This window comes from Protomyctophum parallelum (genome assembly GCF_964188405.1).
Source record: "Protomyctophum parallelum genome assembly, chromosome: 8".
Taxonomy (NCBI): Eukaryota; Metazoa; Chordata; class Actinopteri; order Myctophiformes; family Myctophidae; genus Protomyctophum; species Protomyctophum parallelum.
In genome coordinates, this window is record NC_139703.1 from 21243353 (window position 1) to 21256969 (window position 13617).

General features: G+C 44.9%; 1 protein-coding gene across 1 annotated transcript in view; it reads right to left on the reverse strand.

Moving 5' to 3' along the window:
• LOC310862593 (cadherin-22-like) overlaps positions 1-13617 on the reverse strand; it is a gene marked incomplete at both ends in the record, with an annotated part of 136225 nt that overhangs the window by 118863 nt on the left and 3745 nt on the right. The window contains 1 exon segment of the mRNA XM_083770572.1: positions 2412-2706. Coding sequence (XP_083626698.1) covers positions 2412-2706 — 295 coding nt within the window.

Consider the following 13617-nt stretch of genomic DNA (forward strand, 5'->3'; position numbering starts at 1 on the left):
GCAAGAGACGCCACACACCAGTTAAGAAGAGAGATAGTCACAGGTCACTTACTCACTTGTTGTAACTTGTGGGGGCTATATTGTCTTTGATGAAAAATATTTCGAAGCGATGTTAAACTCTGCATGGCTCATTTCCATGCGTCACACAGTCAGGGACCCTGCTGATTTTTGGTCCACTGTTTACCCTCCTGCATATCAGCGCTGCATGCATATCGGCTATTTTACCGTTTGTGCGTTATTACGCAGAGAAAATTGTTATTTATCATTATAATGCGTGTGAAATGGCATGTGTGGCGTGGTGCGTGGTAAAGGGTTAAATTGCGTGACTGTCACACTCAAAGGGTGAGACATGGCAGCTCTGCCTACATCCTCCTCACTGCAGACACTGCAGAGCTGCACAGAAAGCCTGTCTATATATTTTGGAACTCCTGCAAATGATGCTCGCTCATATATTCAGGTGCGTACCCACCTGTTGGTGCCATCAGTCCTGCAGCTGACAGGCAAGCGGGTGGGCAACGTGAAACAGCTACAAACAGAAGGTGGGCAACGTGAAACAGCTACAAACAGCAGGTGAGTGATGTCTAGCGTATGTCAGCCCCGTCCAGTCTACGCACACACACCGCAACACTGATTAGCATGGTTTAAAGTAGCCTTATCGCACGTGTGCCACGTGGAAGCCCGCAGATGTTTTTCACCAGGGTTACAGTATGTTTTAACAGTGGGTGACAGCCTGGTGTATTTTCCGGAAGTGCATTATTTGTCTATGGGATGCAGCAACTACTGGCGATAGCAGGCGAAGAGGTGATAGTCGAAAAGTGGGCGGAGGAACGTCGTTCAAAAACATGAAAATATTTGGACGACATCGTCCGACGATAGCCAATCAAATGAATGCGGTCCTTTGTTTAGCCTCCACGCAGAACGGTGATATGTTTACATTACATACGGTAATGACAGCAGGAACGCCCACTAGGAGATTTTTATCGTCCAGAGTCGCCGCTGTTCACCCGCTGTTAAAACATAGGGTGAGCTACAGGATTAGCGATGCTAACAAAACCCACCTTCACCCATTAAAACCACGAAAGGATCTGTGTCAAGATATTTTTGGGGCTTTTTGCCATTATTGATAGATTGGAGGTCTTTCACATGAAAAGTTGTTGAGCACCACTGATATAGCAACTCACGTTGTTCCCTAAAACTGTTGAATCAGGTCCTTAGTCTTAATGGGTTAAGAGGGAAAATGCACGCACGCACGCACGGCAAAAGTAAGAATGCTGGACTAAGCAGTAGCTGTTCTATTATCCCATTAGGTCAGTTGCTCCAGTTCTATGTTTTAAACATGACCGCCACACTTAGGATGTAAATTGACTGTGAAGGGGCAGTGGTTTGAACAGGGGGAGGTGCTGAAGGGGAAGGGTGATGTGTATTAGCATTAGTTAATGAACATTATACAACAGGTCGTTTCGAGAAAGCAATCTGATTGGTTGAAACGGCTTCTAGCCGTGGATCAAACCAGCACCATTCACCACCTAATCAAAACAAATAATTCAGCTGCTTTGTTTTACCAGAGCGCTAGCAAACTCGGTGGCTAGGCTAGCTAGTTTCTTGGGACATTTGTGATCGTAGTGACTACCGTACATCTGTCATTAAAAAAATATGTTGTATAATTGCAATATTACTTCAGTGGTGCTTGCGGAACTCGACTTCGTCTCGTTCCTTACCGCATCACTGTCGTGGCAATAATCACGTTAAACCCTCTCGTGTAATATTGCTTAATTCACTAACTTCAAACCCTGGTTCCTATCACTGTGTTTTTTCCTCTTTGTGGATAAGATAAATTAAAGATTTTGCCGGTTTTGTATCGTCTTCGTCTCGTGTTCTTTCAATTTGCTTAGTCTGTTATTATATTTATTATGTATTTTATTTTTTATTATTTTGAGGGAAGGGGTCAACTATTTTAGTGCTTCCCATCTGTTTCACCCTCTTTTAAAGAAAGCAGTGTAGGCAGAAACGCTCATGGTCTGGATCATGCTGAAGAAGCAGGAATTAATTCTAATCAGGCGAAGAGCCATTCCATTTAGTCCTGATCCGGGTGTCGCTCACTCGCTCGCACGCACGCACGCACGCACGCACGCACACATGCATGCACGCATCTGCACTGACAGTATTGTCCCATGCACGCACACAATAGCACATAATAGCTTTTGCAAGACTGTGCTGTTGTTTGACAACCCTCGCAGAAGAAAATTGCAGTCTACATCCTCTCGACTGAGGGTTGAGATCTCTAACGAGATGCTAATGAACCTCGCCACAACCCCAGAACCTCACTCATAATCTTTCTTACCTGGTTTTCTTTCCACATAGCATTTTTGGAACCGCTCCAGGAGAACATGAAGACAAATCATCGTACTTACCTATCGGCGATAGTTCAGGCACGCTGCCGATGTACGGTCCTTCCAGGAACTTGGGCTCGCTGTCGTTGATGTCCTGGACCTTGATGACGAACTCGGACTCGGGTTCCAGCGGGTCGTCAGAGAGCCGGTCTCGGGCCTGCGCGCGCAGAGTGTAGAAGGCCTTCTCCTCGCGGTCCAGCCGCTCCGTGGCGTGGATGTCTCCCGTCAGCTCGTCGATGATGAAGATGGTGCCCGCTCCCTCCCCGGAGACGGTGTACTTGATGTTCCCCTCGCCCTCATCCGAGTCCGTGTGGATCTGACAATGGATGCAAATATTATTGAAAACTTTGCTTTTCTTTGTTTGTTTTGTTTTCAATACAAAAAATTACATGACATTAGTTTATCTGGCTTCAGCTTATTAAAGTCATTATTTTGTATTTCCTGGAGGGATTCTTCAAAAGGTTGAAATCCATCTAACAGCACTGGCCCATATCAATGGAGTGAAGCTCCAATGTAACCAACTACCACTGTGGATAGCAGTGCTTTATGTGAATGAATATTTCCACATAATGACATCTGGAGATTGAAACAGGCGTACGACTCAGTGTGTTCTCCTCCACCTCCATTTTCTCATCTATTTCCCAGCAGCCAATGCAGCTTAAGGTCCATTCTCAACTCCCCCTGGACCAGCCATCATCACACTGCCATGAAAAAAGGGGAAAAAGACAGCAGTTCCTATGATGATTTACACCGTCTTCACATGGCATGCCCTTCACAGATACTGTATGATGCCCAAATCAGGAGATCAAAGTCATTTCAGAGATTGTTAAAGGTGTGGAAGTGTAGGCGCCGAGGTTGAAAAGTGAACTTAAAGAGCCCATATAAATCAAAGCTTCTCCCCTAATGTGATTAGAAGACATTCTGGAAGCTGCGACGAGAGCAGCCCCAACCTCCCCTTTGGGTCTTTACAAAGCTCATGGGGTCTGCAGCCACTCTCTCTCTCTCTCTCTTCCTCTCTCTCTCATTCTTTCCTCTCTCACACACATTCACTCCTCTGTTCATCTTTCACTCTCATTTATCTTTATTCCCAATCCCCCCCCCCCATCTCTCTCTCTCTCTCTCTCTCTCTCTCTCGCGCATGCGCGCACATGCACACGCACACGCACACACACACACACACACACACACACACACACACACACACACACACACACACACACACACACACACACAGTAGAGATCTGCACCCCAGCCTTCCTGGTTAATATATAAAGGCTTAATTAAATACAGGCTTCTATCACCCTCACAGGGGGTTTCATTAAGTATCTGTTGTAAAACCGCAGGATAATGCAAGCACGTGCCTCCATATTGCTTCGCTCATCCTTTTGCCCCAACCATTTTTTAATGGCCTTTCTTTGCCTTTTCTCTCCATTCCGAAGTCAAATAAATGAACAGAGAAAGTATACACTTTTTGCGCCATTAATATTTCAGTGATAATAAAATAAGCTTGAGTTTCTAGAGTTGAGAAATAGAGAGAGAGAGAGAGAGAGAGAGAGAGAGAGAGAGAGAGAGAGATAGAGAGAGAGACAGAGAGAGACAGCGAGAGACAGCGAGAGGGAGAGAAAGTTATCCAATGAAAGTGTGACTGGAGATGTATCACTGTTTACGTACTGGTTCAGGTTCAGGTTTATTTGTCATGTGTATAGATACAGAGTATAAATACAATGAAAATTATTTTGCTCAGAGCACTCTCAGTCTTACATACACAGACAGGACATAAACAAACATATATAGTGCAAGAAAAAGAAGTGCAAGAAAGTGACAAAACAGTGCAATACAGTTCAAGGTCAGCTGTTCAGCAGCCTGACTGCCTGGGGGTAGAAACTGTTACTGAGATGGGTGGTGCGAGATTTGATGCGTTTCTGGTAGCGTTTTTTGGAAGGGAGTGGTTTGAACAGGGTATTTGCGGGATGGCTGGTGTCTTTAATGATGTTGTGGGCTTTTTTCATACAACGAGTGGTGTAGATGTTGTGGAGACTGGGTAATTCTGTGCTGCCGATGGTTTTAGCTGCTGTTTTAACGGTACCTGTTGCAGTCCTGAGCGGTCATGTTACCGTACCACACTGTGATACAGCCAGTTAAGACACTTTCAATTATACCGCGATAAAAGTTCACTAGTCCTTTTGTACTTTAAGGCGCCTCAAAAAGTACAGTCGCTGCTGCGCCTTCTTGAGGATGTACTCGTTGTTGAGTGACCATGTGAATGTATCTGTGATGTGTATGGCCAGGAATTTAAAGTTATCAACTATGTCGACAGATGACCCTTTGATGGAAAAGGGAGTGTGGATACCTTTGGACTTGGGGCGCACCGGTTCTGGTGAGAATTGTGGATGAGAATCTCTCTCCTATATGCGTACACACTGACTGCCTGTCAGAAAATCAAATAGCCAATTACAGATGGAGCTGCCCACACCAAGGCAGCTGAGTTTCAACACTAATTTAGATGGTACAAGAGTGTTGAATGCGGAACTATAGTCTATGAACAGTAGCCTGACATCTTTTTTCAAGATGTACCAGGGCAGTGTGTAGGCTTACTGCAGCTTTCTGGCTCACTGTCTTTGATTCTCAATATAAAAACATGAATTTACTTTCATGTATATTTAAATCACATTAATTCCATTAAACATACCCAACCGCCCACACAAACAAAAATACTACATTGAAGAATTGTGTGGCTCACACACACTCACACACACTAACACAGTGTGTGTGTGTTGATGATTCTGTTGTGATGCATGCTTCTGTTTCTCTCCCCTCAGGGTAGATGTGTCCATCCATCTGTCAGTCTAACTGGAGTGATTCAGGCTGGCAGTTTCTCTTGCACGCACACGCACACACACACACACACACACACACACACACACACACACACACACACAGTGTGAAATTCCCTTTCCTTGGAGCGATAATGCGTTGCGATGCGATTCCAAATAAAAAAATACAGTGTTTGAAATCATCCCAACCAGATAGACCTTCCGAACCTCTAAATGTTTTGTCGCTCAAAAGATAGTCCTCCTTTGTCTGTAAACTTTTCCGCAAGCAGCCACTTGATGTCTCTGCCTGCCTGCACCCGCTCCTCTCCTTTTCTCTCATGCGCACCTCTCCGAGTCTCCGCTGCCACAATCAATCTATATATTAATTTGAAACCCGTTACATCGATGCGCCCTTACCTATACACGTGTAGCCTATAATGTTTCCCCCTCTAGGCCTATATAAAAATGACAACATGACAAAATGACAATATATAACTCATGTCGTATTTAGTCGGACTCTGATCAATGCGCCTGGCTCTGGCGTGGTATTTTATTGGCTCAAAACAAAGTCGGACAGTGTTGTAAATTAGGCTACTTCAACCCAGACCCAGTGCCCACCTCTAAATGTTGTCTGTGTTTGTTGTGTCAGTGAATGGGATCTCAGGAGAAAGACGCTCAACTTGAGAAATGATGTCAAATCCGGTCGCTTTTTTTCTTCCTTTATTTTGTCCCAAAAATATTTTTATATAATCAAATAACCAAATAATTTGCAGACAGCTGGTGTTAATTACCTTGCGCTGCGCAAGGGTAGGCTATTCACTAGGACGCTCTCAAGTCACCGTCACTAACTTGTGGGTTTGGTAAACTGAAAATTAAAATTAAAAGTTGAGTTGTCCTGTTGAGTTGAAATTAGTTGGAATGTAACATTTAGAAGACAATGGCAAGTCGTCGGCGGGTGGAAGAGGTGTGAAGATCATTAGAATAGATGGGGGAGAGAGTGGCCAATGAAATGGAATGAAACACGGTCATCCTGACCGTTCAGCCGTCAGAGTAGTAGGTGAATTGAGTTCAGACATGCTAGTGTTAAAGCAAACAGAACCATTAGTTCATGTAAATGTAAGGTTAGCATTGTGTAAAATGTAAGGTGCTGTAACCAAACATTAAAAGTCCTGTGAGGAGACAGCACTACCAACTGTGCCACCGTGCCCCAAGGCAAGGGCCGTTTCTTAAATACCAGAACGCAAAAAATGGACTTGCAGAAGAATATTAAAAAAGTTACCAAAATAGGGATTGCTAAATTCATTGATATTATGAATTGACCTTTTTTTTTCTTCCCGTGGGGGTTTTGCAATCTCTCTGCTCTTCTTCCTGCACTAAGCCATGAGTCATATTATGTAACAGGGGCAGCAGTGGCTCAGGGGTAGAGTGACCGAATGGGAACCGAATGGGAGTTAATGTCTCCACACACCAAGCGTGAATTCGGATTTGTAAGTGGCGTTTCTCCATCGGTTTTCCGAAAAACGCGTCCGGTGTGTGACACCTTTAGTGTCGAAGTGTCCTTGAGCAAGACTCTGAACCCCTAATTGCGCCCGATGTGCAGGTTGGTGCCTTGCTTGGTTAACCTAACCCAGGGGTCGGCAACCGGCGGCTCAAGAGCCGCTTGCGGCTCTTGAGCACTCCCCTAGTGGCTCCCTGTAGCATTACAAAAGAATCTATGAAAATGTATAATGTTTATTTTTTCACATTTTTAATTTTAATTTATGGTTTCTGTAGGAGGCCAAACGTGACAGAAACATTCTTAAGTTTCCCAATTTTGTAAAAAGTGTGTAGAATAAATATTATGATGGATTGCCTGTATGCTTAATCTGCAGTATAGCCCTGAAACATGACTGTCAGTCATGACGCAACAGCAGCCTGTTTTACGCAATCGCAGTCCAAACGTGTATATAAACATTCCGATTTAAAATATAAAGTCCTCGCCACATGTGCCACGGGAGTTAGAAATGTGCTGGTACAGCGATTAGCATTGCTGCATCCCGCGTTGTTTAATAAAAAGCATTTTTATCCGAGCGCCCCTTTTCTCAAACGGGGTTGGAAACAGTTGCACACCGGGTGGGGGCGCGTAGTTGAAAGCCAATGGCCAGTAAATAACTGCTCGGATAAAAATGCTTTTTATTAAACAACGCGGGATGCAGCAATGCTAATCGCTGTACCAGCAACATTCTAACACCCGTGGCACATGTGGCGAGGACTTTATATTTGGAATCTGAATGTTTATGTACACGTTTACAATGTAAATGTAGCGATTGCGTAAAACAGGCTGCAGTTGCCATGACGCACCATGGCTAAATCTGCAGTGACAAACTATCAAACAATAAATAAAACGTGGCAAGCCATTCACAGACGGTGACTATATGAACTACATTAAATCCAAATACCGCACACGCCTCACCGATGAGAGCTTGCAGTCGTGTGTGAAGATTAAAGTGACATTTTACATGCCCAATGTTGAGAAGCTCTCCAGCGATGTCCACACACAGAAATCACATTAAACGGGTAAGAACACAATGCAAAAAACATGGCATAATAATGGAGGGTGCGTTGACTGCGTTCGGAAATGCGCACCGGGAGCGCACTCGCCTATTAGTTTGCATTGCACAGTGCGCTATTTCCGAACGGGCTTGAACCATAGCGCACTTTTTATTTTGATAGATAGGCTAATATCCACTTGCAGCCCTGTTGTCTTCATTATATAAGCATTTTAAGGCTTACATTTCTTTGCGGCTCCAGATAGATTTTGAATTAATTTTTTTGGTCGAAAATGGCTCATTCAACATCTTGGGTTGCCGACCCCTGACCTAACCCATGTGTATGGTTGGTAATGCATCTCTGTAAATTGCCTTGGATAAAGGCGCTATATAAATGCACCATTTAGCAGAGCCTGAATGCTATAAGGTCAGATATAATATTCACACATTATTTACATCATAAATAACATGTTTTCCAATATATATCCACGCGAGTTATCCCACTGAACTAGCATGTCTCGGGGCGATTATGTAAATGACCACCATTATAGTAACACATTTAATTGAATTTTTTGCTTCTTTTCAAATATTTTCTTTCACGTTGTTATAATGATCATTAGACTCAATAACAGAGTTCAGTTTTAATGAATTTTTTGAGTGGTGCAACCACTCCAAGGAACAGCAACGTCCGTGACTCTGTGTCCGCCTATGTGACGTTAGCCTATGTGACGTTAATGAGCATGAGTATGACTATTAGTACCAGTAGGGGCGCTGTTGTGCCAGAAACAGAGAGAGAGAGATAGTGCTGTACTGTTGCCTGCTAATGATAGAGAGAGAGAGAGAGAGAGAGAGAGAGAGAGAGAGAGGAGGGGGGAGAGGGGAGTTGCACCACTCAGTTCACACGGGTGTGATTTTTTAAATACCGGTAGTTTATTTAAAACCAAAAATACTCTCTCACACACTTGCCAGTGTGCCAGTGATCACCCTCCTTTGTGCCAATGTTGGCCCTGGTGCCTAAGGTTGCCTACTACGACTGCTATAGAGTGTGCTGACCATACAAGGAGTTCTTCCCTGTCCCCAGTTCACCCCTGGGGTCAAAAAAGCTTAGGTTTCGTTTTTGGCCCCTGCTGGACAACATTTGCATTCTGCCAGAAGGGAGAGTCTGGGCTCTCTCGGGCAGAGACGAAGTACTCCGAACCAATTCTGGTCGGAACGATATGCGCAAATGTAAACACAACCTAACAGGACTACAACTCGGAATTATTATGGAGATATCAGATTTTTGTCCCGCTGCCTTCTGGGTTCATCGTTTCTGCTTGAGAGAGACCAGATGCAGGCAGGAGGAGGGAACTTGTGAACTCAATACTGCCGCAATCTGGCAGTCAGGTTACATCCTTCATCCAATCAGGATAGAGAGGGGCCATCCTCCAATCATGATCGAGCGAGGCGGGCCTTGGTGCGTGTGCTGTTGGCCAGTTGTACACCCCCCCCCCCCCCCCCCCCCCCACCCCATTCTGGTCGGAACGATATGCGCAAATGTAAACACAACCTAACAGGACTACAACTCGGAATTATTATGGAGATATCAGATTTTTGTCCCGCTGCCTTCTGGGTTCATCGTTTCTGCTTGAGAGAGACCAGATGCAGGCAGGAGGAGGGAACTTGTGAACTCAATACTGCCGCAATCTGGCAGTCAGGTTCCATCCTTCATCCAATCAGGATAGAGAGGGGCCATCCTCCAATCATGATCGAGCGGAGGCGGGCCTTGGTGCGTGTGCTGTTGGCCAGTTGTACACCCCCCCCCCCCCCCCCCCCCCCCCCACCCCCCACTGTAGAGCGTGGTGCATGTGCACATCTTGTTACCAGGAGTTTTCCAAATCACCCAAATCACTGGATGCTCCTTTAGTGCACTCTGAAAGTGTTATGGATGAAATTTCACATAATCTTCTTTATGAAGTATAGTAGTATATGGCATGGGACCAGCCTGAACTTGGATGCATTAGATATGGCCTTTCTCAGAGTTGGACAGGGTTGTGTTTGAAAGCAAATTTTATGTTTTGAATAGCAGCAATCAAAACACAAAGTCTACTACAAAGCCAAGAAAATTGGACACTGCGTGCAGAGGTGGAGTCTTAATGGAGCCGGAATAGTTGTGCGCACGCATGAATTAACACACGTCTGCAAACACACAGCCTCTGACTCTGTATTAACCTGTTCTCAAGTGTCTCAGTCTCTATAACTATAACTAAAAATGCTTCACTTTATGGGTTGTTAGGAAGACGACTAACAAGCCTTGCTTTTATGATCTGTTTTAACATTAAAAGAAAGAGATAGGATATTGGACATACTAGCAGCACATTATACAATGTTTGGTTAATTTGGTACTTCAGCCCCAAACATTCCATGACTATTTTAAATGAAACCTTATAGCAGACACATGTAGAACTATCGGTTCTACATGTATCCCATTTAACCCATTTAGACCTGAGGCAGATTCTAAAGAAGCCTTCTAAATCCTGACCAAAGTTTTCTGAAAAACTTTATTCAAAAATGACAAAAAACGCACAGTTTGCTGCTATATACTGTACACATGAATAGCAACTCCAAAAGGGGTTCCCGGATTAAAGGTACAGGACAGAAAGTCTTATTAGCTAAAAGCTACTTGATGATAGGAAAAGAAACAAGAAGAAGAGAAGAGAAGAGAAAGAAGAGAAGAGAAGAGAAGAGAAGAGAAGAGGAGAAGAGAAGAGAAGAGAAGAGAAGAGAAGAGAAGAGAAGAGAAGAGAAGAGAAGAGAAGAGAAGAGAAGAGAAGAATGATACTGTTTATTTTTATATGGATTCAGCAGAATGCAGTTTACACTGAATCTGTGGGTTTACAGGGTCTCAGAGTGAAGGCAAATTGGCCGTCTTATATCCAAGTCTGTGTAATCAGGAGTATCTCTGCCACATTTCACTGCTGTGCTTGTCAAGCTCTCTGATCTTAACTGCCAACGGTGCTAACGAGGTGACTGTATCAGAGACACGACAGGTGCAGAGATGGAAGGGAACGGGCACGTTGAACTCGGGAGACTGAGATGTAAAAGGCAAGAAAGTGGCAGTGAAGCGAGACCACAAGACAAAAGAGGAGAGATTACGAGAAAGAATACGGGGCATGGCGATTGGCACAAAGGAGAAAATGTCGAACCTCAGACAGAAAGAACAGGCTGGTCCGTCCATATGAGGGAGAGGGAGGACAAGAGTAAGGCAGAGAGAGAGAGAGAGAGAGAGAGAGAGAGAGAGAGAGAGAGAGAGAGAGAGGGAGGGAGAGAGAGAGAGAGGGAGAGGGAGCGAGGCAGGAAACATCAAGAGGTAATAACAGTATTTCAAAGATAACAAACCAGAGCAACCTAAATTCCTCTCTCATCTTTCCAGGAGATGTGGATCGGTGAAAGCCCTTCATGCCCATCAGCCGTGCACTTTCCCTTCCTCCGTTCTAAAGCCACTTTGTATACCTCTTTGATAATGTGATGTCACAGCTGGACCGAGATTTGACTAATTATAGCTTGGATCATTACGGCGAGGAGAATTACTGAAGAAGGCTTGCGTGCGCTCACGTGTGCATACGTGTTTGTGTGCATGTGTGTGTGTGTGTGTGTGTGACGCACATGCACAAGGAAACAGATTTGGCATCAAAGACTGTGATATCATCACACCCAGTAACTGAAGAAAAATATGTCTCTAATCTCTATATGTTCAGCGAACACTGATGTCCATGCCCATTCCTAATTGCTATTTACACAGGACATTTTAGTTGGCAAAGGCAAAAGCCAGTTGGACATCTCTGTTTGACTTTCAAATATGTTTTGTATGTTTGCTTGTATGGCTGCAATATATATATATATATATATATATATATATATATATATATATATAAGAAATGTACCTTCATCGAGGTATGAGGTACAGTATACATATACATAATGACAGACAGCATATCGAGGTAAATACACTCCAACCAACCAACTGCCAGTCCTTGCTGGAATCAGCAAGAGGTCAGGCGAGAAGCAGCCACACTGGCCCTTGCTCGGAAGGCTCAGCTGAGCGAAGCCCACCTCCTCCACAAGGTCGTCACAGAGACACCACAGCGCATGCGTCTCAAGTCACACAGGCCCAGGAACTGCTCCGTACAACACCAGCCGACACCTCCAAGGCTTCCTGGGTGAAGGCAAGATGGAGGGACCAGTGGAAGGCAGCAGAACCATCCAGAATTCACCACTACATCGAGGATCCCACAGATGTTCCTGGCCAGCACCTCCCCCGCAAGGAGTGGACAACCCTCAACCGCCTGAGGACGGGTGTGGGACGCTTTGGTCCATCCATGCAGAAGTGGGGTCTCACAGACAGTGCCCACTGCGAATGTGGAAACCCATTAAAGACTGTTGAACATGTGCTGACCGAGTGCAGTACTTTCATCCGACGGAGCATTGGTCCGAACGACAACCTACCTCCTCCCTCACCCTAACCCTAACCTCCCCCGGGGCAGACACCTAAACCTAACCGCAACCCTCTCCCGACCCGCAGCGCACCTCGGAGCGGAGCAATCCTCTGTCGGATGATAGTATGCCTCCCGTGCTGACCAGCTGCCCTATATAACGGCCACGGAATGGCGACCGTGGTCTAATTGACCTAGACAATGACACACTGGACTGGCTTGCTGCAATGGAGCTGAAGGTCTAAGGACATACGACAGAAGAAGAAGAAGAGGTAAATACATATCATGTGTATTGATTGACCACATTGATTGACCGATTGAGCAATCCCATCGGCAAAGCACCGTGGAGTGGAGATGGAAGTATAATCAAGTTGAGCACAGCTCAAAGAGCAGACAGTTCTCATGGACAGGTCACACAGACAGTTCTCATGGACAGGTCACACAGACAGTTCTCACATACAGGTCACACAGACAGCTCTCATGGACAGGTCACACAGACAGGTCACACAGACAGTTCTCATGGACAGGTCACACAGACAGTTCTCATGGACAGGTCACACAGACAGGTATGCATGGACCCAAGAAAGACCTATTGCTGCACAGACCACAGACCATCTGCATAGACAGATGTCTGCCTATGGTCTGCTTTCCTTCCATGTGGACATCCATAGCCAACCCAGTCTCACCCAAATGTGGATTGACATCCGTACATACACTACTAGAAAACCCCCAATCCGTACATATTACACAGAAATCCTCCCCATTAACCGCCCTATAGACAGAGGGGTGCCGTCTCAAGCGAACTTGAGCAATGAGAGACACCACCGAGTGAGCTAAAGCGAGCAAGCTGCCGTGGCGAACGTTGCGATGTTCGATTGAGCCGACTCAGCCCCGTTAACCAGGCTATATCCACCCAAATACAGCCTGAAGCTTCTGAACTGGGCTACACTGAGAAACGCATCTCATAGGACCCAATGTCATACAGTATTAACCACAGTATGTGTCAAGGTTTTCTTACTTGAGGTAGAAAAAAAGCAATAACCTACAGAGGATTGACAGAAAGGAAAGACACGGAAATGGTTCTTTCTTTTTTTTTCTTCTATTCAGACAAAGATGAAATAAGGACGTCAACCCAGAACAAGTCAATGCTGGCTGGAGGGCTAGGCCAATACATAAAGCACAACAAACCTTCAACCCCTTCAATACATACCGGTAGACTGCCTGCTGTGACACAGACAAGACACACTTTAACATTTTCCCTAACCTTAACCTAGTCCTCCTGCAACTCAAGAACAACTTCTTGAAAAGTGAGTCAATGTTAATAGTATTCAGTATTCAGTAGAGCACAATTTGAAATTTGAACTCTATGGCCAGAAACATAATCAAGTCTGCATGTTTTGACTAGGGGACTGGA